Source organism: Chrysemys picta, chromosome 2 (genome assembly GCF_011386835.1).
Source record: "Chrysemys picta bellii isolate R12L10 chromosome 2, ASM1138683v2, whole genome shotgun sequence".
NCBI lineage: Eukaryota > Metazoa > Chordata > Testudines > Emydidae > Chrysemys > Chrysemys picta.
This window is the reverse complement of record NC_088792.1, coordinates 31,472,454-31,497,694: the sequence shown is the minus strand read 5'-3', so window position 1 is coordinate 31,497,694 and position 25,241 is coordinate 31,472,454. Positions and strand designations below refer to the sequence as shown.

At 40.4% G+C, this 25,241-nt stretch overlaps 1 protein-coding gene across 7 annotated transcripts in view; it reads right to left on the bottom strand.

Annotated features, from left to right (window-relative positions):
• The window catches only part of EPC1 (enhancer of polycomb homolog 1), a 110,795-nt gene that overhangs the window by 65,122 nt on the left and 20,432 nt on the right, over window positions 1–25,241 (bottom strand). For 5 of the 7 annotated variants that reach the window (XR_010598216.1, XR_010598217.1, XM_005290972.5 and 2 more), the window contains exon 1: window positions 18,406–18,702. The exons of the other annotated variants lie outside the window; for them this stretch is intronic. Coding sequence is in view for 3 of the 5 variants with exons in the window: in XM_005290972.5 (XP_005291029.1) it covers window positions 18,406–18,558 (153 nt within the window). In the remaining 2 variants the exon portion in view is untranslated. Of the gene's footprint in view, window positions 1–18,405; window positions 18,703–25,241 lie in introns of those variants that run through there. 7 annotated transcript variants of the gene reach the window in all.

Below are 25,241 nucleotides of genomic sequence, written 5' to 3'. Positions count from 1 at the left end.
AATCAATCATTTAATGCTTGGTGCGAAAGAATTATTTCTGTTTCATTAATTAAAATGATACATCAGAAGTAGAAAGTCAGGACCATGAATGCAGAGAATAGTTCCAACACCTGCAATCATAGAAAATAAGCTACATCTTATAAACTATTCTTAAATTCGTTCACTGCTTGGCACAAGGCAGCTCCAATCCCAACTAGGGCTTTTGGCTACAAACACATCAACACAACAAGAGGCAACATGCAGAAGTAGTTCTCTGGGTAATGCCCACAGTTCTGCTATTTTCCATAATGAAAAACTGCCACAAGAAAGGGCACTTTAGGGACAGGAAGTAGATGAACTCCTCAGAGGAGTTCAAGTAGTTTTTCAGTTAATAAATTGAGTACTTGGAGTTTTCCCATAATCAAAATCAGTAGATTAAGTTTCTTTTGCAGTGCTCAGATGCTATGAGATGATACAGTGCTATGCTACAAATCAGTGTACTAAGACTTTGAAGAAACTCTTTATATATTTGAGAGGGTGAAGGAAGAATGTTAGAGGCCAGCATTTTCCCTGAGCTGAACCCTCTTTAGAGAACTGCTTGCTATCCCTAAAACCAGGCTTTCTAGTAGTAGTCTAGAAGTTATTTGAACAATCCTAACTTCATTCAAGATCTGTATCTTAAATAATATCCTACACAGATTAGTAGCAACAGGAAGATTGAAGCATATAGCAATCTTCCAAACAGATACAAGTTACAGTTGAAATGCTGAGTGTATTCTGCACATGGTCACAGAAGTAACACCAGAACCTGTCAGGTAGCAGAGAAAATGGTTATATAGATAAAGGTGAGGTTTTATTAGGATTCAGTAATTTATATGCCAGCTTCTCACAAGGAATTTTACAGAGACCTTCTGCCTCCAAACTAAGCAAGAGAGTTTTAACACTGACATGCATTTTCCACTTCCCCAGTAATCTGAAAAATGCTTAAAGATATTTTCCAAGCGTTTCCCGCTTTTTGGAGATATGAAGGGTAAAGTGGAGAGGAGGATCCCAGGAGAAGAGGTGCATAGGAAGATAGTCACATTTGCGACAAGAAAAAAAAAAAAAAAAAAAAAAAAAAAAAAAAGACAACCCCACACACACACCACAACACCACCACCACCACTTCACACTCAAAAGATAACTTTATGAGAATGTCCTAAGCGAGGAATTACAATGCAAGTTTAAAAATAAGGTCCTCCAGCCCCTCCAAGATCATTTATTTCCATAATTTTTTAAAATATAAATATATATTAAAAAAATCAAGTGATAGGAACACAGGGATACAAAGTATATGCTTTGGGGGCAGGGACAATCTTTTTGCTTAGCACAATAGGATCCTGGGTCATGACTAGCGATCCTACTCGCTACAGGAATATAAATAATTTAAGAACAATCCAAGTCCTAATCATGCTAGTAGACACCCCTCTTCCCCCCCAGTTGTGAGGCTCCAATGAGCATGTCAATGGAACTCCACTCATGCACAATAGCTTGCAGAATTGGGATCCAAGTCTCTAGGTTTGTTGCAACAACTAAATTTAAAAACCATGATAGCTATACCAGGTTAGACCATGGCCCATCTATAATAATAATTAATGGAGATATCCCATCTCCTAGAACTGGAAGGGACCTTGAAAGATCATCAAGTCCAGCCCAATGCCTTCATTAGCAGGACCAAGTACTGATTTTGCCCCAGATCCCCAAGTGGCCCCCTCAAGGATTGAACTCACAACCCTGGGTTTAGCAGGCCAATGCTCAAACCATTTAGCTATCCCTCCCCATCTCTAATAGTGGTCAGTACCAGATACTTCAGGGGAAAGGAACAGAACACGGCAATTTGAGGGATCCACCCCCTGCAGTCATCTAATCTCAGCTTCTGGAAGTTGAAGGTTTAGGGACCCCAGAGCATAGGATTACAACCCTGACTATTTTGGCTAATAGCCATTGTCCTCCATTAACTTACGTAATTTTTTGAACTCTCATACTTTTGCCCTTCACAACCTCCCATGGCAACAAGTCCACAGGCTGACTGTGCGTTGCATAGAGAAATACTTAATTTTGTTTTAAACCTACTGTTAATTTCATTGTGTGTTATGTGAAGGAGTAAATAACACTTTCCTATTCACTTTCTCCAGACCAGTCATGATTTTATAGATCTACATTATGCCCCCACCCTAAACACACCTCTTAGTCATTTCTTTTCTAAACTGAACAGTCCCAGTCAATTTACTCTCCCCTCATATGGAAGCTGTTTAATAGCCCCTCATTTTTTTTGCCCTTCTCTGCACCTTTTCTAATTCAAATACACCTCTATAATGCTGTCCTTGGGAGCAAAAAAAAAATCTTACCGTGTTATAGGTGAAACCGCGTTATATTGAACTTGCTTTGATCCACCGAAGTGTGCAACCCCGCCCCCCCGGAGCACTGCTTTACCGTGTTATATCTGAATTAGTGTTATATCGGGTCGCATTATATCAAGGTAGCGGTATGCATATTTTTTTAAGATATGGGGCAACCAGAACTGCACACGGTATTTGAGGTGTGGGCATACTAGAGTGACATGATGAGGTTTTCTGTTTTATTATTTATCCACTTCCTAATGGTTCCTAACATTGTTAAGCTTTTTTTGGACTACCTCCGCATGTTGAGCAAGGACTCCTAGATCTCCTCCTTGAGGGCAACAGCTAATTTAGATGCCATCATTTTGTACTCTGATTTTTTCTAATCTGCATTACTTTACATTTATCAACACTGAATTTCATCTGGCATTTTGTCATCCAATCACCCAGTTTTGTGAGATCTCTTCGCAGTCAGCTTTGGACTCAACTATCTTGAGTAGTTTTGTATAGTCTGCAAAATTTGCCACCTGACTTTTTTCTTCCTTTTCCAGATTATGTATAAATATATTGAACAGCACAGCACAGGAACCAGATAGATCCTTGGAGGACCTGGCTATTGGCCCCTCTCCATTCTGAAAACTGACCATTTATTCCTACCTTTTGCTTCCCATCTTTTAACTGGTTACTGATCCATGAGAAGGCCTTCCTTCTTATCCCGTAATTGCTTAGTTTGCTTCAGACCCTTTGGTGAAGGACCTTGTCAAATGCTTTCTGAAAGCCATGTACACTATTATAATGTCCTGTCCCTTTAATGTTTGAGCCCTCTTTCTTCAACCCATGTAACGCCTCATTTCTGTTTTGCAACAAGAATAAAGCAAGCACAGCAAACAGCTGTGTTTCTGTCAGTTCCCTCTGTCTCTCTCTCTGCTGGGTTCAGGAATATAACTACACCCAATATAACACGAATTCGGATATATTGCGGTAAAGCAGTGCTCTGGGGGGGCAGGGCTGCGCAGTCTGGTGGATCAAAGCAAGTTCAATATAATGCAGTGTCACCTATAACGCGGTAAGATTTTTTGGCTCCCGAGGACAGCATTATATAGAGGTAGAAGTGTATATCAAGAGGATCATCCTCGTCCACGTGCTTTTTGACTCATTCAAAATATTCTAGTAGATTAATGAGGCATGATTTTCCTTTACAAAACCTGGGTTGACTCTTCCCCAACATATCTTGTTCATCTATGTGTCTGATAATTATGTTCTTTATAGCTTCAACAAGTCTGCCTAGCATTGAAGTTAGGCTGTAACTGCCAGGATTGCTTCTGAAGCCTTTTATTATTTTTTAAATAAAATCAGCCTTACATTAGGTACTTTCCAGTCATCTGGTAGAGGTGGATTTAAGCAGTAGGTTATATACCAGCGTTAGTAGTTCTGCAATTTCATATTTGAGTGCCTTCACAACTCTTGGGTATATTCCATCTGACCTAGTAACTTTTAAATTTAATTTAACAATTTGTTCCAAAACCTGCTCTACAGACCTTAATCTGGTACAAGGCCTCAGATTTGTCACCTTAAAAGACTTGCTCGGGTGTGAGAATCTCCCCCACATCATCCACAATGAAGATCAATTCAAAGACTGTATTTAGCTTTTCTGCAACAACCTTGTCTTCCTTGAATGCTTCTTTAGCACCACAATTGTCCAGTGGGTTCACTGATTGTTTATGAGGATGCCTGCTTCTGATATACTTAAAAAAAAATTGTTGTTAGTTTGTATATCTTCAGCTAGCTGCTCTTCACATTTTTTCTTGGCCTGTCTTGTACTTTTACACTTGACTTGCTGGAGTTTATGCTCTTTTCTATTTTCCTCACTAGGATCCAACTTCCACTTTTCAAATGGTTGCCTTTTTGCCCTTCATTCTGCTGCTTAGCCATGGTGGCTTTTTTTTTTGGGGGGGGGGGGGGGGGGAGGGGGAGAAAGGAGGGAGAGAAGAGAAATATACATTTAGTTTGAGCCTCTAGTGTGGTGTTTTTACATAGTCTCCATTCAGTTTGCAGTACCGCAACTTTGTGACTGTTCTTAAAATGTCCATTTAATGAGTTGCCTTGTTTTTGTATAGTTCTCCTTTTTGAAGTTAAGTGTTTTGTGATGGGATTCTCTGGCATTCTTCCCCCTACAAGGATGTTAAATTTAGTTACATGATGGTCATTATTACCAAGTGGTTCAATTATATTCACCTCTTGGGCCAGATCCTGTGGTCCATTTAGGACTAAATCAAGAGTTGCCTCTCCCCTTGAGAGCTGCATGACAAGCTACTCCAAGAAGTCAATTATGGGGGGGGGGGGTGTCTAGAAATTTTCCCTCTGCATCTCCCTCCAAAGAGGACATATACTCAGTCAATATGAGGATAGTTGAAATAACTTTATTATTATTAGTGTCTTCTGCCTTTGCAGCCTAAGCTGAGCATTGTGCAATCACTACCACCATATTAATCAGGTGGTTGATAAGTATAGCAGTAGGAATATACTATTATTCAAGCATGAAATTTCTATCCACAGAGATAGATGTTTACTATATTTTAACTCTATGCTTTTTTCCCCTCCCACATATAGTGCCACTCCCCACCAGTGTGACCTACTCATTTCTATATCCTGATAATACCATGTCCCATTGTAGTTTCTAGAAAGGATATCTAGGTAACCAGAGATTAACTTTACCTATAATTTTGTGACAGAAAAAACTACAATAGCCAAGAATAATTTTATTAGCCAAAGATATGCCTGTTTAAACAAAACCTGGAGGTTTTCATAAAGTAAAAATGTTTGTGAAGAGCATGAAAGTGTGGCCCTGCATAGTAAGATTGTGTATGTGTGAAATAAAGACAATTTAAACTCTGCATAGTACTATTACTGGAAGGTACAAGTTTTCTAATAAGATGGTTATAATTCTGGTGCCATTTTAGAGCAGTTGATAACATTTTGTAAGTGATAAGTCAGAAAATTGAGATAATCTGAAAAGCCGGGGCCCTTAAACAATACTTTTACTATAGAGCCAAATAACGGACTTTAGCCGGTTAGAGTGTCTAGGTATTTATACATCAAACCCTTACGTCAGAGTGTTGTACAAAATTAAAAGCTATCAAAACCAAAAAGCTTTCAGCAGTTTTGTTCTCTTCCCCCTACCCACAAACCATTTAAAACAACAACAAAAAAACCTTAATTTATTGCAGGAAGGTTATAATGAAGACTGATCTTTTCTACCATCCTGACCTTTCACTAGATTATATCTGCAACAAATACACTGCAATACACACAAAATGAGTTGTGTATATTTAAGTTATATTTACTTCTAGTATAAATAGCCAGAGTATTTTGTTAGTGAGAAAGGCTAATGTAACTGTCAAGCATAACGCACAAAAGGAATAATCCTCCCAAACACGCTGACTCCATTAGCCTCTACCAAAAACTTTGAGTTCAACTAAAGGCGGCTTTTCTATAACATGAAAGAATCCCGGGGGGGAGGGAAGAGATAGGATCTCATTTTTGAAGTCAAGCTTTATAAATATGGCATAATTGTAATAAACAAATATCAAACACAGTTATAGTATACACTCATAAGTTGCAAAAAGATGTACCAAATCTAGTGCAAAGGCTCTATTTAGCTGTAAATCAATGTGTTTTAATAGTTAAATCAACCAATGAGAATGCACCTTTCTTTAGAAAATAACTGAAATACAAATAGAAAAGTTGATTAAAATAGAGGATTGAAATCAAGGCTTTCCACTTAGTCACTGATTCAAATCAAGGCAATTTAAATCAATCCATCCTGGTCAGAAAGCTATTGATAAAGCATTTTAACAATCCCAGAATATACCAATACAGCCACAGTTGAGGGACATACAGATAAGAAAAACAAAACAAAACAAAACCAGGTTTGTCAAACAGGGTGATGGTATTTGGACATCCTGAATTATTACAGAGACAATAGAAGCAGCCAACTGTTTCACGGGAGGGATGCTCATGCAATGGTTTGAATTATCAGTAACAGCTTCACCTCTGTACTATATTCTGACCCAACAATTTATCACAGCTATTTAACCTTTAATGATTCATAAATTTACTTAACTCCCACATACTGCTTGCAGTGCGGTTTACAGTGGATAAAGTCTATGCATGCCTGTGCAGTCTCTCTTTTAACATAAAAACCTTATCACTTGCATAGAAATTTAATTTGGGAGGACTAGTCCTTTGTATGTAATGCTTGACGGCTTACATGAGCCTTTCCCTTAGAATTTTAAGGGAGAGACAAAGGGGAATGAGATGGGGGGGGGAGCGGGAGGGGAAAAGAAGGAGTAGTAATTCATATGCAGGGATTGACATTTTTACACTGATTAGAGGCCAGAGGACTTTCAGCATTGAATTCAGGATATACATAGAAACAAAAAACCCACATGTCTCTAGTGCAAGAGACTTGAGGTTTAAGAATCTGATAAATTATCAGGCCTAGAAACAAATACCAATTACCAATTGCATATAGCATTGTTTTGCCTCCTCCCTTCCTCCAAACTTAAATTTCAATAGATTATAGCAGTCACGATCTTGTACTTCATTACAATTTGAAAGCCTGGAATCCTACATTTTGAGTACTGTGAAGCACTAAACTAATTAGTAGCTCATGCGGTATCAGCTGCTAAAAATCAGGCTGTGTTTAAAGGTTAAAGACAAGATTGAAATCGGGTCATTCTGATCCCAAACAAGGGTTCCTTTAATAAAGTCATTTTTAGTATGTTTTGCTGATTAACTTTTTCCTAGAGAGTTAATATTTGTTCCTCTGCTTTACTCCCTCCACAAACTTTCAGACAGTCAAATATTACAGCCAAACAGGGACCATTATGGTGATCATTTAGTCCGGGGTAATCAATAAGCAGACCGCTGGCCAAATATGGACCGCCAAATGATTTGGAATGGACCTGAAATCTTATTTACTTCTCCTTATGTTTTTTTTTTTTTTTAAAGATTTCTCTGGAATTTGGACCTTGATCGAGAAATTTGGACCTTGACAAAAAATAATTGACTACTCCCAATTTAGTCTGACCGTCTATGTAACACAGGCCATTGATTTCACCCAGTGAGTTCTGTATCAAGTCCATAGCTTCTGGTTGAGCTGAATCATATTTTAGAAAGATATCCAGTCTCTATTTAAACTTTAAATGATAGAAAATACGCTACATGCTTAGGTAAGTTGTTCCAATGGTTAATTACTCTGTCGAAGCTAGAAAAAGATTCAGGCTAGAAATAAGGCTCAAATCTTTATCTTCCAATCATTAGTTCTTGTTATGCCTTTTTCTCCTAGATTAAAGAGCAGTCTACAACCAGAAATCTCTGCCACGTGTAAGTACTTGTAGACCACAAAAGGCTAAGCAATGACTTGATCATGGATAAACTAAGTAGACTATGCTTCTTTAGGGCTTGTTTACACATGGTATTATTCCAGAATAGCTGTTTTGCTTTAAATTCACACCTAATCTTTTCCAGAAGGCCTTCCATGAATAGACAAGCCCGTAGTCTCTCACCTATAAGGCATATTTTCTAGACATCAAATAATTCTCGTGGCTCTTTTCTGAACTGCTTCTGATTTTTCTAGATTCTTTTTGAAGTGTCACCATCAGACCTGGATACAGTATACCAGCAAACAGTCACACTAAAGTGATTTGATATTCCTACTCCTACTTAATATTCCCCACTTATAAGTTACAGCATCACACTGGTAGCTCATACTCAACTGGTTATCTACCATGACCTGCAAGTCTTTCCCCACCATCATTGTTTTCCAGGCTATAGGCCCCCCCACCATATCAAATGTGATCTATTTTCTTTTCTTCCTAGACGTATGATCTGACATTTAGCTGTATTAAAAAACTTTAAGTACCAGTATCACACAGTTTCTAACACATTTCTTGAAGATGCTCCTGGTGATTTGAGGATACGACTCCCATTACTCCTCAGACTTTGCTGGGAAGAGGAATCTGAGAAAGTTAAAAAGATAATAGAGTATTTGTTTTAATTAATTTAAAAGCATTGGTGCAAGGTCCAATATCTTGTGATCTGCCAGAGCTAGAAACACCAAACAGATTCAAATTATTTCACCACCATAATCTTCCATCAGCCAAAGCACCAACAGAGACTGGACCTTTCTTAAACATTTAAATACATCTGTGCTAGTGCTCAACTTTTCATTTATGAAATTCATGCAAGAGGAAAGCTGATGACTAACAAAAGATTCTAGTTTGTTATGATTGATTCTATGTACATAGCATGATTCTACTCTACCGTATTTGTTTATTTTGGGAGAAGCAAGAGCAACATCTGTTTAATTTATCCAGACAATTAAGAGGTGAGTTGATTATGGTGCATAAGTACCTTCACAGAAAAAAATACCAGGTAATAAAGTGGAAAAAGCCTAGTGGAAAACAGCATAACAAAAATGATTAGCTGTCAGTTGAAACCAGACACATTCAAATTAGAATGAAGGCACAGACTTTAAATCACCCTCACTGTTAGCTTGTTCCAATAGTTATCAAGAGATATGGTGGATTCTCCATCTGTAGAGGTCTTCAAACAGAGACTTAATGGAAGATACCCTTTTATTGAGCCCACTAATAAAGTAACAGGGGAAAATTTGATGGCCCATGATATATAGGTCTGACTAGCTGGGCTAATGGTCTCTTCTGGCCTTTAAAATGTTATTCACATACCCCTGAGTTTAGCAATGACAGACAAAACCGGAGGGTTTATACACTTCTTCCAAATCTTTTTTTTTTTTTGGGGGGGGGGGGGGGGGATGATGATATAGCAACTTATGAATATACTTCATGTGTCTGTTAGCAAACAGCAAAGCATAGGTTAAAAGACTATTTTAAATGGTATACAGGAAAGAAAGTTTGAAAATAAAATAAAAAGCCTTTTGTATTATAAACAAAAAAGAACCTCTTTAGAGGAGGCACTTGCAGAATGAGAAAGCAATTACTATTGAATTTGCTGCACCCCACACAGAGTGAAATAATGTGCAAGAGATAATTAATCTCCACCATCCTGATTTTCCCCTCAGGCAATTTTAGACTAGGGAGCTTGAACCTATTTAAAAAGCTTAATGAGGGAAAGATTTGCTTGTTTCACTTACCTTTTAAAAGTTGTCCCTAGCATCTATCAGCTCAAGATTTTTTTGTTGCTAAGTAAAGCTTGATCCTTGTGGAGGTGTCCTGACTCCACATGAAAGACAACTGGAATTCCAAAACTGGAGACTTGGCTGCTGTACTTGCAGAATAATCTCACATTTATGTACTCACAGTTGCCTCAATTGGATCCTAAGGCACTTATGAATAAACTACACTTAGGATCATACACCACTGAAGGCAGCTATTTTATAGTATTAAAACTATATCTATAGACATTGAGTGCCTTTTTCAATTGTAATGGAAGTTTAGATAGAAAGCAGTTTCCTGAATTAATATGGGTGCCTTGGCCAAATTCCCTTACAAGTGCAACGGGACCTTTAATAAACCACAAGTACTTGTGGACACTGATTTGACTTTCATCTAAAGCAGGGATCTGCAACCTCTGGCATGCGGCTCGCCAGGGTAAGGACCGGGCTGGTTTGTTTACCTGCCACATCCGCAGGTTCGGCCGATCGTGGCTCCCACTGGCAGCGGTTCGCTGCTCCAGGCTAATGGGGGTGGCAGGAAGCGGCGCGGGCCGAGGGATGTGCTGGCCGCAGCTTCCCGCCACCCCCCATTGGCATAAAGCGGCGAACCGCAGCCAGTGGGAGCCGTGATTGGCCGAACCTGCGGACGCGGCAGGTAAACAAACTGGCCCGGCCCTTACCCTGGCGAGCCACGTGCCAGAGGTTGCCGACCCCTGATCTAAAGTCTTGTCTACACCAACCTAAACAGATTTAAACAAGCTTGTTTACACATGGGTTTGCACCAGTTTAAACAAGTCTACTGGTTGTAGCCTAGTGGACAGAGTGCTGGAATGGCACTCAAGAGACTTGGGTTTTTTATTCCTTAAAGCAAGTCTTAAAGCAAATTTTTTTCTCTCTCTTTTTTTTTTTTTTTTTAAGCACACACACAGATACAGCACTTTAACTCCATCTGTTTAACTAAAGGTGTGTTTGGTGCTTTTTTTTTTTAAATATATATAATCTGGTTCAGTTTTGTGGGTAGACCAGGCTTCATCTACATCAGGGGGCACGGAGTTGTGTTAGATAACATGTTAACAAACACGTTTTCTATTAAAATTTTTTGTACATGGTCCTTGTCTACATTAGGTATTAGTGGTGTCTAACATGTGATGGCTGGTCATGATGAACTTAAAAACTGTTTAAGAGTGGCTAATATTAGTTTAGCTTAATTCAGTTTATCCAATTAAAGTCAGCTGATCTTGGATGTCTCCACAAACTTGAGGGATAAGGACAGATTTAACTCAAAACTAATTAGAAACCAATTTCAATAACCTGGTGCAGTTTCTCTGTGTAGTCCACCCTTTAGGGTCTTTACAGATCTCCTAGCCAGTTACTTTTCACTCTGAGGTCTTACATGTGAAAAGCACAAGGTAATATAACTGCAGGCACATGCAGAAAATATTTACGCATGTGTATTTATACATACACAGTATTACATAAACCATGCAATTTAAAAATGACTTGTGTACAAAGTTAAGCACTCAAATGTTAAGGAAATGCCAGATTTAAAGATGACTGCACAATATTAATTCTGCCTCATATTCATCAAATGAGGCGGGGATCCTGTGAAAAAAGTAACGCAGCTATAATGAAGGGGACAGAATTAAAGTTGTATAGAATACTATAGATCTTTCACTGCCTAACTTTTGGGTAGTTTCATTTTGCAAACTAATTAACAGATTAATATTTTTTTTAAAAAGAGCAAGAACTGTTATATACAATTCTAACAAATCCTCCATCACACATCATCAGGGTTTGAACACTGCAATATGAACTTCTGCCACTTGAGCTATAGAACCAGTTACGTTAGCTGGCACAAGGAAAAGGCTTTATCTCAGAGCTGGGGGGCGGGGGCAAAGAAAGATGGACTATTACAGCCATGCATTGGGTCCAGGGAGTGTTTGAGGAAGGAGTCCAGCCCAGCTCTGTCTCCAACCAAGGTGGTACCTCCAGTAGTGGAGTGGATGCTGGATGCCAGTGAGTTTCTTTGGGGGAGTCTGGCCCAGCTGGATTGGGAAGGTTCTGCCCCATGTAGCGTTCCAGGGTAGGGGAGAAAAGAAGAGAAGGGAAAACTGGGATGATGGGGCCATGTGCTGGGTTGCAGGGAATGTAATGTGTGCACAGGTGAAGCGAGATGCCCAGCCCACCTTTCTCCTCCCTCCCATTGCTCTGGCAGCTCCTGGTATAGTGTGTGGTGGTGCTACGTTGGGTCTGGCTCTTTAGAAATAGCTTGCTCAAAGTTCTCCTGAGGCATACACTGGAATTTCCTAGGATAAGAGAAAAGGCACATTGCTAACCTGATGGCTTTCTACATGCTGAATTTCCTGCTGCAAGCACGACAGTATTGGAGCATCTCAAAGAAAAGTTACAAGAATCTCTTATAGATGTAAAGTATTAGGTAATTTAAATAAAGGGTCACTAACAGCTTCCCAAATTACAGAGACACCTACATATTCATTAAGGAAAACTATACGAAATAAAATGTTCAGTACTTTTTTTTCCCCCTATCTTCCTAGAGCTGATGAGACAGTGGCCTGAGATCATGAATCTGTAAGGATTACTGAACCCTGAAGAAAAACAGCAAATGGTAGATTGTGATGGTATCTCAGCACTAAATTCATACATTTAAAGGGAAAAATATAGTGCAAATAGATTAACAGACTGACAAAGCCATCTTTTCTTTGTTCTAGAATGTTTTAAAACATTTAAGGTTAGAGAATATAAATTGTTACATGTAACTAATTCCCCGCAGTTAATATGAAGGCTCTAGATATGCCCATAAACTTAAATGTGTGTTAACAGGGAACCTGACAGTATTCTGGGGTTTAATACAATTACGACAACTTAATTACAGTTACTGAGACAAGCCAGATATTCTGTGACAACTAAATGGCAGCTCCAGTGAACAAAGTAGTAATTCCATTACAACTTGTGTTGATTTCTCCATATTGCTTCATAACAATATAGTTTATGTCAACATAAATAAGAGATCAGAGAGGATAAAAATGGAAAAGACCTATTAGATCTTTTCCTGCAAATAAAGAACATTTACCAGATGAAGGGTTCCAATAAGAGGCCCAGAGGCTATACGTTTCTCTTAGCGAAGTAGCTTTAGAAACATCCCAGTAAGCCTTCCTACAGTTCTCTGTACAATTTAATAAAAGTTTTAGAATTTATTCTACAGTTCTCAGATTCAAAACCATTAGCAAACCAGCATTCCACTAAATATCTATCTGACTGAAAAGAAGAGGGAGAAACTCAGGCCTGGTCTATGCTTGCAAATTAAATCAAAATCTAACTGAAGGTCTAGTGAAGATTCACTAAATCGACCACAGATCACCTTCCCATTGACTCCAGTACTCCTTTGGAACGAGAAGCGTAAGGTAAGTCAACGGGAGAGTGTCTCCCGTCAACCCAACGTGGTCGAGACACTGCAGTAAGTCAACCGAAGCTACATTGACTCCAGCTATGTGAACAACATAGCTGGAGTAGTGTAACTTAGGTCGACTTACCCCCATAGTGTAGACAAGGGCTTATGGACTGAAAAATTTCAAACTCCAAGCGTCCTAGTTAAATCAACTTAAACCCTAGTCTGGATGCAAGGTATGTTGACAGAATTCCGCTGTTGACCTAGTTACTGACTTTTGGAGGGGCTGGATCAATTACATCAATGGAAAAACAACTGTCAATTTAGGAAATGTCCACGCTATGCTGCTACAGCGGCAGCGCCGTAACTATGCTGCTGTAGTGAAACATACCTTTAGACCTGGTCTACACTAGAAATTACACAAGTATAACGGGTAAAAACTGCACCCGTGACAAAGTTATATAGGTATAAAGCCATAGCATGGATTGCTATTATATTGGTATAGCTTATTTTGCTTCCCAATAGTGAATAAACTATACCAGTGTAACTGCAGAGGAATGGCTGCTTAACTATACTTGTACATGTAATCACTAAAACATTCTAGTTTAGACAAGACTAATGTTTCACTTTAAAATACAATATAGGTAGCATAAGAACAAAAAAACCTTCAAGCACACAGCTTTGATTTTTCTTCATACATGTTTGTGGTACATATGGCCCTGCCTCCTAGGCAAGCTAGTTTTGTGGTCAGATCTTAAAAAATTTCTGTTGTGTATGGGTTGTTGGGTTTTTTGTTTGTTTCTTGAACAAGATACATTAACAGTGTTTACACAGAGTCTCACATCGCTAGATACATTTAAACCCTGCACCTCTTTTGGGGAATTGTCCTGAATATGGTTACTTTTGGCAAGGGAGAAAAATATTTTTTACATCTCAGCAGCTGTGTATGTATTTAAAGCTCACCTGCAAAACATTTAAGAAGTTCTAATGCCACTTTATGGCATAAGAAAATGATCTGAAAGTTTGTCGTGATAAAGATATTTTTCTTGTTTAGACAGGCTAAGAAAGTCAAATCCAATCTTCCCTATTTTGACTGGTTGACCTTTAAGTCCAGGATGTTTGAGGGTTTTGAATCTTAAAAGGCTCTCTTTTCCAAAGTGTTAGTGAAGTTACACAGGTGCTAAAAATGTTTGGTAGTCCAAAAATCCATTCAATAGCATAACTTCTCTCAGCTCATAGTGTTACTATTGCACTAGTTCTAAGCTAGAACACAAGTTGAATCAGGATCTGAATTTCTAATTTTAAAACCAGCATTCTTATTATTATTAAAAAAAAAAAAACCCCCACACACCACACCCATCTTCCAGACCTTTACTGATGATAAAGCAAAGGAAAAAAAAAACAAAAAAACTCCCCTCTTCCCCCCCCCCGCCCCCCCGCTTTCTGTAGGCAACTTAAAAAAAGAAGTTTGCTGTAACAACTTAGACAGTACTTTGATGTTACTGCTTTTTGTATTATTCTTGCAATATTAACTACACTATATATCCACTTAGGTCAGTTGTCTGTTTCCAATCACTAATGCAATAAAATTGTGTTTTATTTGAGAACAGGATGTTTTCTAGGTTTTTTGGCTGTATGAGAATTTAGTGTGGTATGGGTGAACATAACTGGTAGTTTTCAGAAGTCCAAACTTCCAAAGTTTGAACTTTTAAAAACCAGCAATTTATTTATTATCTTAATGAAGATTTGCACTCCCCTTCCTGGGAATTTCCTTAGGTTAAGGCACTTGATAATTTGCTTAGCAATGAGATTCCAATTTCTGAGCAGCATGGGAAATTGGGGCCTAAACTAAGCCAACCACGAGGACTACTTCAAATGTTATTTATCTGCTGGTATTATGTAACACAAAGAGCTTTCTACTGTAAGACCTTTACCTCTCAACAGAACCAACATCTCATCTGAAGTCTTGTCTTAGTAGACAGAAGAAATGTAATACTAGGTAACTGGATTAACATCTTCTTAAAGACCTTTGGCTGCCAATTTTTGTTTTAAAGGATAGCTAAAACATCTGGGAAAAGGGGTGTTTTAGACTCAGATACAAGAAGTTCAGTAAGGTCTGGCCTCATGCTTTTAGTATTTTTACTCATCTGAAGATTCTATTTCTACTACTAAAGCTATGTTATTTTCTGTATTGGTTCTTCTTTTTGGGAAGGGGAGGGGTAGAAAGATGCGATGAAGTGGAAGCAAAATATGCATCCTTTTATACACAATGCTAAAGTAGTAGTTTAATCTCATGGCAAGATACTTAGTCCAAGGATAGCTCTTTTAAATCTAACTTTAAATGAATACATACTTGATGTTATGTAAAACTTGAAGTTGTATTTAAACAACTCTTTATGTGTATATATAGCTCCTCAATATATGTTCCATTCTATGCATCCGAAGAAGTGGGCTGTAGCCCACTAAAGCTAATGCTCAAATAAATGTGTTAGTCTCTAAGGTGCCACAAGTACTCCTGTTCTTTTGGGGGATACAGACTAACATGGCTGCTACTCTGAAACCTATTTAAACACTATTAGCAGGCTGCTATAGGTGCCTGATCACAGTAGTTTATTGTAAAGAAAGTGTCTTAGTTCAATAGTGACTTTTTTTATGTCCTCTTTTGTAGTCTAAAGAAGTAGACATTTGAACCATTAATTGCATTCACACAGCATCACAGAATATACACTAAGTTAGCTGACCTATTACTACATAGGTTAACTCCTACTCCCGTCCCCACAAAAAAAGTATTACAGGACATTTGGAGAACTAATGGAGCAGTCCATTAATCTGATTTAATTGCCATCGCCCACGTTTCCTTATATTGAACACCAAACACATTCTGGAAGGGAGAAAAATGGCTACAGAAAAAAAACTGAGTAGCAAATCCAAGCATAGTAATTTAAGAAGAAAGTGTTTGACACTAACTAGGATGTTATACAATTCCTGAAGTAATTTTAGATGGGTTCAACAAGATACAAGAGTTTTCCATTGGCAAGTGAATATTCTTTGATTTGTTACTTTATCAGAGAAAAAAGATATAAGCAAATTTAACTTGAGTTACAGTTGTCTGGCTAGCTATTTATTTTGTTAGTCACATTTGTTTTTAAAGCTTTATTTGCAAAAAATCTGATTAAGTGATTATGCTTAGATTTTTCATATTAGTAAACCCTCTTCTTTGCCCAAAACCTGTGACAGTGACTATCAACCTCGCCTTAGCTAGAAAGAAAGGGCTACTCATGCTGGTATAGTTTTCACCCCAAAAGACTAACCTCTACAAAGCCTATAGCAGAAATAAAACAAAGACAAAAGTTATCTGGTAATATATTACTTTTAATTAAAATACAGATGTTAGGCATAACAAAACTGTTTCAAAAAATGAAAAGTTTTTATTCAAACAGGTCTCTCTGTACTGTACCAACCTACAGTATCTAAACATTCTTATTGGACAAAAGTTAATCTCATTCAACTCAATTTTGAGTCATCTAGTCTCAAAAAAAGTCACGTTTATTACAGTTCAGCAAAACATGTTTGTTGAATAAAATAATTACAGTAGTTAATGTTTGTACAAGTTCTCGATATGATACATAAGTATAGTATAAATCCTCAAACTCCAAAATACAACTTAAAAGAAGATTTACAACACAAACAATACAGGACACAGATTGATATTTCCTAATCCATCCAGAAATTATCTAATACAAAATTGTTGCATGAAATTCCACATGGTTTTTAAAATTGTCTGTATACTGTACCATGTGTAGAAGGCTGTACCTGAAAACCAAGGGATGCATTCCTTAGGTTTAGAGAAATGTAACAAACTTCACTTTTAGTATCTACAGGAATGCAGAAAGGAGCTTAACTGTCTTAACCCAACCACTTACGGTACTATCAACTTGAAATCTAGTAAATTAAAAAAAAAAAAAAAGTTAGCATAAGGTAAGTGCCAGACTGCTCCCTAACTTTCCTCCCTTTACCAATATTTGTGGGTTTAAAGGTCACATTTTTAAGCATGTTCTCTTTTCTACTGCTGTACAAAACCCCTATAGAAACAGGGAAGAACACACTATGCTAGGAAAACAATGAGTGACAAGAGCTGTCATGTGCCCAAACTAAAACTGAAAAAAGAGATTACCATCCCACAGTCTCTTCAGGTATAGCATTGCTACATTGTTACAATGTCAGATAAACTGTTTTCAAACAACTTTTAAGCTGACAACCCTTTAAGCAAAGGGGCTTGAAGTGACTGTCTTCCACTGAAAATGTAAATCTTCAGTAAAACAGTAGAAAGAAGCAGAAAGTGGGAGATTTAAACTTCCAAACTCAGATTTTTATATTATCTTTAACAATTTTGTAAAAAAGCAGCAGCCTGTGTGTCTGAATTGTAACAACCGCTATTCCTTTTATCTGATTCGTGTATGAACTATTCCTGTTCACCATGTGCTTGAAGGCATTTCTGTGATTACACATCATGTGCCAGTATTGACATAAACCTGACAAAAAAATTGTTATTTTTATGCAACTTGTTAAAGGGAAGTTGTCATTAGACTGAAAACCCTTCTTACAACAAAGATCCGAGTAGCAAGGAGCAGACTTGTAACCCCAAAAACTCACTACCTTGCAGTCTTATGCTTGTGTCCCCCCTGCCCTTCAATGAGCTCACAGCGTATTCAGGAATGAAAGTTACATGGAAGTCAGTAATTTATATCAAGTTTATATTAAAAGCGGGCGTCTGTAATAGCACGTGCCGTCTCCCCCAGTGACTCACTATAGCCCATAGACAGAGGTATAAGCCTGGCTGCAACCTTCACTGAGGGTACACGGCGCTGATCACGCTCCTGAGACCATAGGTACAATCAAGCCGCACAGAAGTCCTAGGTGGGCTGCTCTGCCATTATCTCAGCCGTGTCCTGGCACTTGCAGGAGAACAGACCCACCACGTGCACAGCCACAGCTTCCTCACAACACCCATAGCTTATGCCGCGCTCCCACTACCGGAGCATATAACTCGACAACGCCACCCGGTGGCAGCGGGAGAGCACTGCAGCCTCCCCAGGCACCAGCTCGCGCTGCCGCACAAGGCCCAGCCCAAGAACCAGAGACAACAAAATGGCGGCCGGCCGCTGCGTCACGTGACCCCTTTGTGCCTTCCGAGGGCTGGGAATGGCCCTGCCAGCCGCCGCGGCGGGCGGGTTCGGGGTGGCAGGGTCCACGGGGAAGACTTGGTATGGGACGAGGGGGATCATTTGGGCTCGGCACCCTCCCTCTCCGATCCCCCCTCCCCGCGGGCGGGGAGAGCGGGGAGAAGATGGCGGCCATTTTGTGCTTGCGCAGAGGCGAAGGTGGGGGCCCCGGGTCGGGTGCGGGGGGATGGAGGGACCCGGCCGGGGGGGGGTCTCACGTACCGACTCCTCTTCCTTCTCCATGCCCGTGGGCATCTGCGGCACGGCCCGGTTGATGGAGGCATATTCGGCCAGGTCGGGCAGGTCCTCGCAGCGGAAGACGGGCAGCGGCTTGGACGCGTCCAGCGCCCGGGCCCGGAACGACAGTTTGCTCATGTTAGGCAGCGATGGCGGCTCCGACTGGGGAGGGGGGGGCGGCAGTGAGAGCGCTCCGAGCTGAGAGCCGGACCCCGCCGAGCGCTCTCATGGAGGGACCGGGGCTCCCCCAGCGGGGCGGGGCGCACTCCGATGCGGGGCCCGGCGGCGCCCGCTGGCGCGGCTGGGCTGGGCGCTGGCTTCTCTTCTCTGCCGCTCCGGCTCCGCTCAATACGCCACGGCCAACATGGCGGACATTAAACCTCGACTGGCCGCCTCTTTCAGCCAACCCCAGCGCCACAGCCATTCCCACACTGCATCGCGCAGGGGCGCGGGCACAGCGCCGCCCGGGGCAGGGGGCGCGCGGCGCGGGCCCTGGGAGCGCGGGCACGAGAGAGCGGGAGAGCTCAAACGGGCAGAGAGATGCTCAGAGTGAGAGTCCCGCTTCAGAGCGGGACGGGCTGTATCCGCGTCTCAGCGGGAGGCGGGGGACATTCACTCTCGGTCGCTGGGACAGAGGCCCCCGTGGTGTGGGGTAGGGGGCTAGCCCCAGGTCTTCTCACTCACTGCGGGGTAGGCAGGGGGATAGACCCCATTAATGAGGGGGAAAGGGCACGCAAGACCCTTCACTCCCTGCAGGGCAGGGGGAGACTACCTGGGAGTCCGTTGTAAAGACAAGCAGCACAGGCGACCGACCTGCCTAGGCCGATGCATGAAGCTGCCTGGGCAGGGAGGTTGTTTCTTCTAAGGGTAGGTTCCCTCCCTGAGAGACCTGCCGCTGTTGAGCGCCCTGGCAGCCCGTCTCAAGGGGTTTGTGACATCAGAGTCCATAGAACTGAAACCTCAGCCGTAGAGAAAGGAAGAGATTGACACGGGGCTGTTTAAAACTTTGTTTTCTGTTTGTTCCTATGACTCCAACTCTGGAAACCTGGTTTTGTTAAGATTTTAACACTTCATGATTAGTAGTATGAGGGTAGTATCCCAGTTGGGCACTATAAACCAAATACCAAGCAGATGATCCTTGGCCCAAACAGTTTACAACCTAATGAAAGGCTGAGCTGCTAAACCACATTTGAGTCATACGGGATGTCCCCAAGAAGATCAGGGAAGACAACAGTTAACATTCCTTATATTTCTAGGTTAAAAAACAATTTTTTTTTCTGGAAAAAGAAAAACATCAAAGAACTAAAATGTACAGCAGTTTAAGTGTTAAATAGAATGAAGTCCACAATAGTGTCATATACCTGATGCTTTGGAAGGACTAATTTCACAATGTTGAAAACAATTATGAGCCAGATTAAATTCTTCCTCCTAGCTAATCAGAAAAAATGAGTGATTGGTTAAGAATACTTTACTAGTTACAATTGAGGAAGAAGGCCATATTGGTTAAAAAACCCAATCTGGTGTAGCAGAGGAGTGAAGGCTGCTATAAAACAAATGTTATTTTATATATAAGAATAAACAAATGGAAGAAAGGGGAGGTTGATAGTAATCAATCTAAATCAGAAACTAGGAACTAGAAAAATTGATAAGGAAAGCAAAGGGACTCAAAGAGAAATCTATGGCCAGCAGAGTTAAGGACAATAAGGAGTTTTTAAAGTATATTAGGAACAAAGATTCCCAACAACAGTATTAGTCCATTACTAGATAGAAATGGTAAAATTATCAATAATAATTGTGTTCCATAATATTTCTGTTCTATAGCTGGGAAAAAACATATGTAGTCATATCATAAGATAGCACTTTCCATTCCATTAATACAGTGGTTCTCAACCCACGGCCCAGTTAGCACACAGCTGAGCTGTGCCACAGCTGTGTCCCAAAGGCCAGCCCACCCAGGTGTGGGGGTCCGAGGCAGGCAGCTGGCCAGCCCTGTGAGTGGCCAGGGTCCGGGCTGCCACTGATACATAGCAATCTGGATCACCTGGTAAGCTGGGCACAAGCAAACAATATGCATTTGAATATGGCCACACACACACACAGAGCAGGCCATACTTATAGGATGGGGGAGCTTATCCTGGGAAACAGTGACTCTGAAAAAGATTTGGGGGAGTGGTGGATACTCAGCTGAACATGAACTCTAATGTGATGCCATAGCCAAAAGGCTTACTGCAGTCCTTGGATGCAAAAAGGGGAATCCCGAGTAGGAGTAGAGAGATTATAACTCCTGGGAGGAATTCTGCACCAAAAAATGTAAAATTCTGCACACAATATTTTAAAATTCTGCATATTTTGTCAAAATAACACAATATAATCACACCAGTTTCAATTATTTTGGTAATTTATTTCAAAATAACTGTCAGCTAATATGTCTAACAATACATCTAACAAAAAAGTTTCAGGAAAAGTTTTTTGACAAATAGATTCCTTACTAGGCATATTAATACAGAACTCTGTGTAATAATTAATTTAAACTTCAGTACAGAACTGTATTTCCCACATCGCTCAGAGTGTAAAGGCTTGGGGGATTCAGGGGTACTGGAGAAGCTGAGGGAGAAGGAAGTAATTCCTGAAAAGGAGCCTGGGTATGAACTTGAAGGGTTATTGGGTATGCGTGGGAAAAGTATGGAACAGGTATTTTTGGGGGTGGCAGGGAGGGATTGTTAGGGAGCATCCCCATGCAGACCCTGGCTGACCCCTAGCCTCTCGCATTCAGTCAGGCACATCTGCCCCTGTCCCCAGGTGTCTCTGTGCCCCTACTCAGCCATCATCCTTCCCCCCGTTGCCCTGCACCCCCCCGTTAATGTCTCCCTGCATCCCCTCCGCCAGCCCCCTCCCCTCATCTCCATGTATCAATGCACCCCCTGTCCCATTTGTCTCTGTGCCGCCACTCAGCTGTCCCCTTCTCCCTTATAGCTCTGCCCCCTCTCCCGCTCTGCCCATGTGGCCTTGTGCTTCCACTCCCACTCAGCCCCTGCCCCAGTCTGTCCTTCCCCACTAGCGTTTATGAGCCCCTTTCTGACCCCCCACGCTGTCTGTGTCCCCTTATCCCCTGTCTCCTGACCAGCTCTGTGAAGAAGGCAGGCTCTCTCTCTTACCTATCCTGGCTGGGGCTTACCAGGAGTGGCTGCAGTGTTCTAGTACCAATGTGCCCACTAATAGGCAAAAGGCAGAACTGCAGCAACTTTTCAGCAGTAGCTATTTTCTGTGTGTGTGTGTGTGGGGGGGGGAATTAAAAATATGCACAGCACATGAAATATGCATGTGTGCAGTGGTGCAGAATCCCCCCAGGAGGTGTGACCGCTGCTGGAATACAGTGCCCACTTCTGGTGTCCACAATTCAAGAAGGATAGTGAAAAATTGGTGAAGGTTCAGAGAATAGCCACAAGAATGATTAAAGAATTAGAAAACATACCTTTTAGTGAGTGAGCTCCTTGAGTCTATCTGTTTAGCTTAACAAAGAGAAGATTAAGATATAAAATGTATCATTTAAATCTAGTATTTTGGAAAATTACACCTTTCCGTCACAATATAGTGTATTTCAAAAAGTATTGTAAACATATAATGCAGCAATCATTGTTTCTAAACAAAATATATATTTGTATTATCACTACTTTAAGGAAATTGGACTATGGGGATTGTAGTATTGTGCGCGCAGCTTAATGTCTTGAGACGAAAAAGGTGGGACTGAGATAACATTAGAGGGCTTGATTGTTCAGCGCTGAAGAGCTGCATTAAACCACAGACCACTCAGAACACTGAGACTGACCAATAAAAAGTAATTTATAATTGAACAGTCAGACACATAGGCAGAGGTGGAGCTAGGGGGACTTGGGGGGCTAAACTCATCACAATTTTCCTTAGCCCTGCCCCTGCCCCCCCAAGCCATCCCTCGCAGCGAAAAAGTCAAATGTAATGCAGAAGTAAGGGTGGCATGATATGGCATTGCCACCTTCAGTTCTGCGTTGCTGCCGTCAGAGCTAGGCACCCAGCCAGCAGCCGCTGCTGCTGCTCTCCAGCCACCTAACTTTGAAGGCAGCGCGCTACTGCTGGACGTGGTGTTGCCTTCAGGGCTGGAAAGCTGTGAAAAGTGATTAACAAACATACAAATATCACTTTTCACAGCAGACATAGTGCCCCGTTGCCACCCGTCTGCTCTGCTGCTGGCAGCGGTGCTGCTTTCAGAGCTGCCCCGCCGCCAGCAGCACAGAAGTAAGGGTGGCAATGAGGCATTAAGTCTGCTGTGAAAAGTGATATTGACAAAGTTTCTTCATGCCCTCCCCAGTATTAAACAAGTTATTTTTTTTAAATATTTACTATGCTTATAATAATAATTCACTAAAAAGCAACAAAGAGTCCTGTGGCACCTTAAAGACTAACAGATGTATTGGAGCATAAGCTTTCGTGGGTGAATGCCCACTTTGTCAGACGCATGTCATGGAAATTTCCAGAGGCAAGTATAAATATGCAGGCAAGAATCAGTCTGGAGATAACGAGGTTAGTTCAATCAGGGAGGGTGAAACCCTCTTCTAGCAGTTGAGGTGTGAACACCAAGGTAGGAGAAACTGCTTCTGTAGTTGGCTAGCCATTCACAGTCTTTGTTTACTCCTGATCTGATGGTGTCAAATTTGCAAATGAACTGAAGCTCAGCAGTTTCTCTTTTGAAGTTTGGCCCTGACGTTTTTTTGCTGTAAGATGGCTACCTTTACATCTGCTATTGTGTGGCCAGGGAGGTTGAAGTGTTCTCCTACAGGTTTTTGTATATTACTATTCCTAATATCTGACTTGTGTCCATTTATCCTTTTACGTAGGGACTGTCCAGTTTGGCCGATGTACATAGCAGAGGGGCATTGCTGGCACATGATGGCATATATAACATTGGTGGACATGCAAGTGAATGAACCGGTGATTTTGTAGCTGATCTGGTTAGGTCCTGTGATGGTGTCGCTGGTGTAGATATGTGGGCAGAGTTGGTATCGAGGTTTGTTGCATGGATCATCAGTGATCTACAACCCATCCTGGACAATGATCCCTCGCTTTCACAGACCTTGGGAGGCAGGCCAGTCCTCGCCCACAGACAACCCGCCAACCTTAAGCATATTCTCACCAGCAACCACACACCGCACCATAACAACTCTTACTCAGGAACCAATCCATGCAACAGACCTCGAGTCTCATTGACAATTCAGTTCTCAGTACAGGATTGAGGTCTGTAAGTTGTGTGTGTTTATAATATTAATTAAAATATTTTCATGATTATATTTATGCCAGTGAATGTTTTGTTTGAATTTAAACAGTCCTCTCCAGTGTTTTAAAGGCAAATATTGGGGCACTGTGCTATTGCATGAGAACCAGAAGATAAAATTAACCTGTTTATTTTCTTGGAGTGACAAGATAGGTAAGCAGTTTCTTTTGATGTACAATACATCAATAGTAGAAATCAAATTACATTTTTAAAATTCTTTCAGTTTTAATAATTGGAGGTGCTGTTTTTGACACAGGTAAAGAAATTGTTTTTTACCTGATCATCATAATAATGGGTTAGATTTAAGAATTCCTCTATGTTGGTTGAAACCTTGCTAAATTTAGTTGTTGCTAGCAAAGTTTCCGTCCTGTGATTGGGCACTGGGCTACCTTCCAGCCCAGGCCCTCAAAGTGCTTTACACACAGCAATTAATCTTCACAACATCCCTGGGAGAGGTAATTATGTTACATGTGTTACTGAAAGGTAAAAGAATATTTGTGGAAATACCAAGAAAGGGACAGTTATTAATGATTGAGATATGGTCTCTTTTTATATGAGATATTCAAATGTTAGAGTGAAATGGAAACATGATATTAATGTGTACTTTCACTAGATGTTTCAGTGCATTTTAAAAATGTAAATAGCTTTTTACCCTAACTTTTATAAATTAAGCATTAATATTCATTCAGTAAATAGAAATGCTTTCTTAATCTTATATAAAAATCTAAGATATTCCAGAAATATTAAGTAATTTAATTTACCTAGGTGTTAAATGGCAAGGAGTCTTTCAGTGCATTTTTTTGCTAGGGTTTTAACTTACTGTTAAATTTGTTTCTGAGTTAAAACTCAGTTGTACTGGTTTTAAGAGCAAATATTCTAAACTTAAGTTTTAGTTCAAGCAGTTCAGATGTCTGTGCTGCTGTTAGATGTAGTAGGCTTATTTATTGTTATGTATTAGACAACATTACTGACAGAAAAAGGAAATCTTAGTTTGTTTTTTTGGTGTGAAAATACGTAAGTTCACAAACCTGCAAGCTACTCTCCAGAGGCAGATCCCTGTGCCAATGCACAGCAGTTTATAAATTTGCAGTATAAATTATAAGTACACAAGTCTCAGCTATTGTGCATGCAAAGTTTGTCTTCCAAATTTTACTGTTAACTGTGAATTGGGTATTATGTACTGCAATACTGCTATTGGTACTATGTACCTTCAGAATACTTTGGCATTTGTCAGTACTAGAACATGTACTGAAACAGATATCAGGCAGTAAACCAGAAGTAATACATTTCACCAATAAAATGTAACCTTTTTCTGTCATCAATGTCAGGAGAGGAAATTTAAATAATAAAAAACAAAATATAAAGGCTATCCCATTCTTTAAAAAGGAAGGATATTCAGAGTTAAACACTAATAGTTCTTATTTAACCCTTGTGCATAAACCTTTCAGTTTACACAAGCGTATGCAATATATGATATACCGCTTGAGCACAAACAGGGTACTTGGTTGGTGAAAAGCTT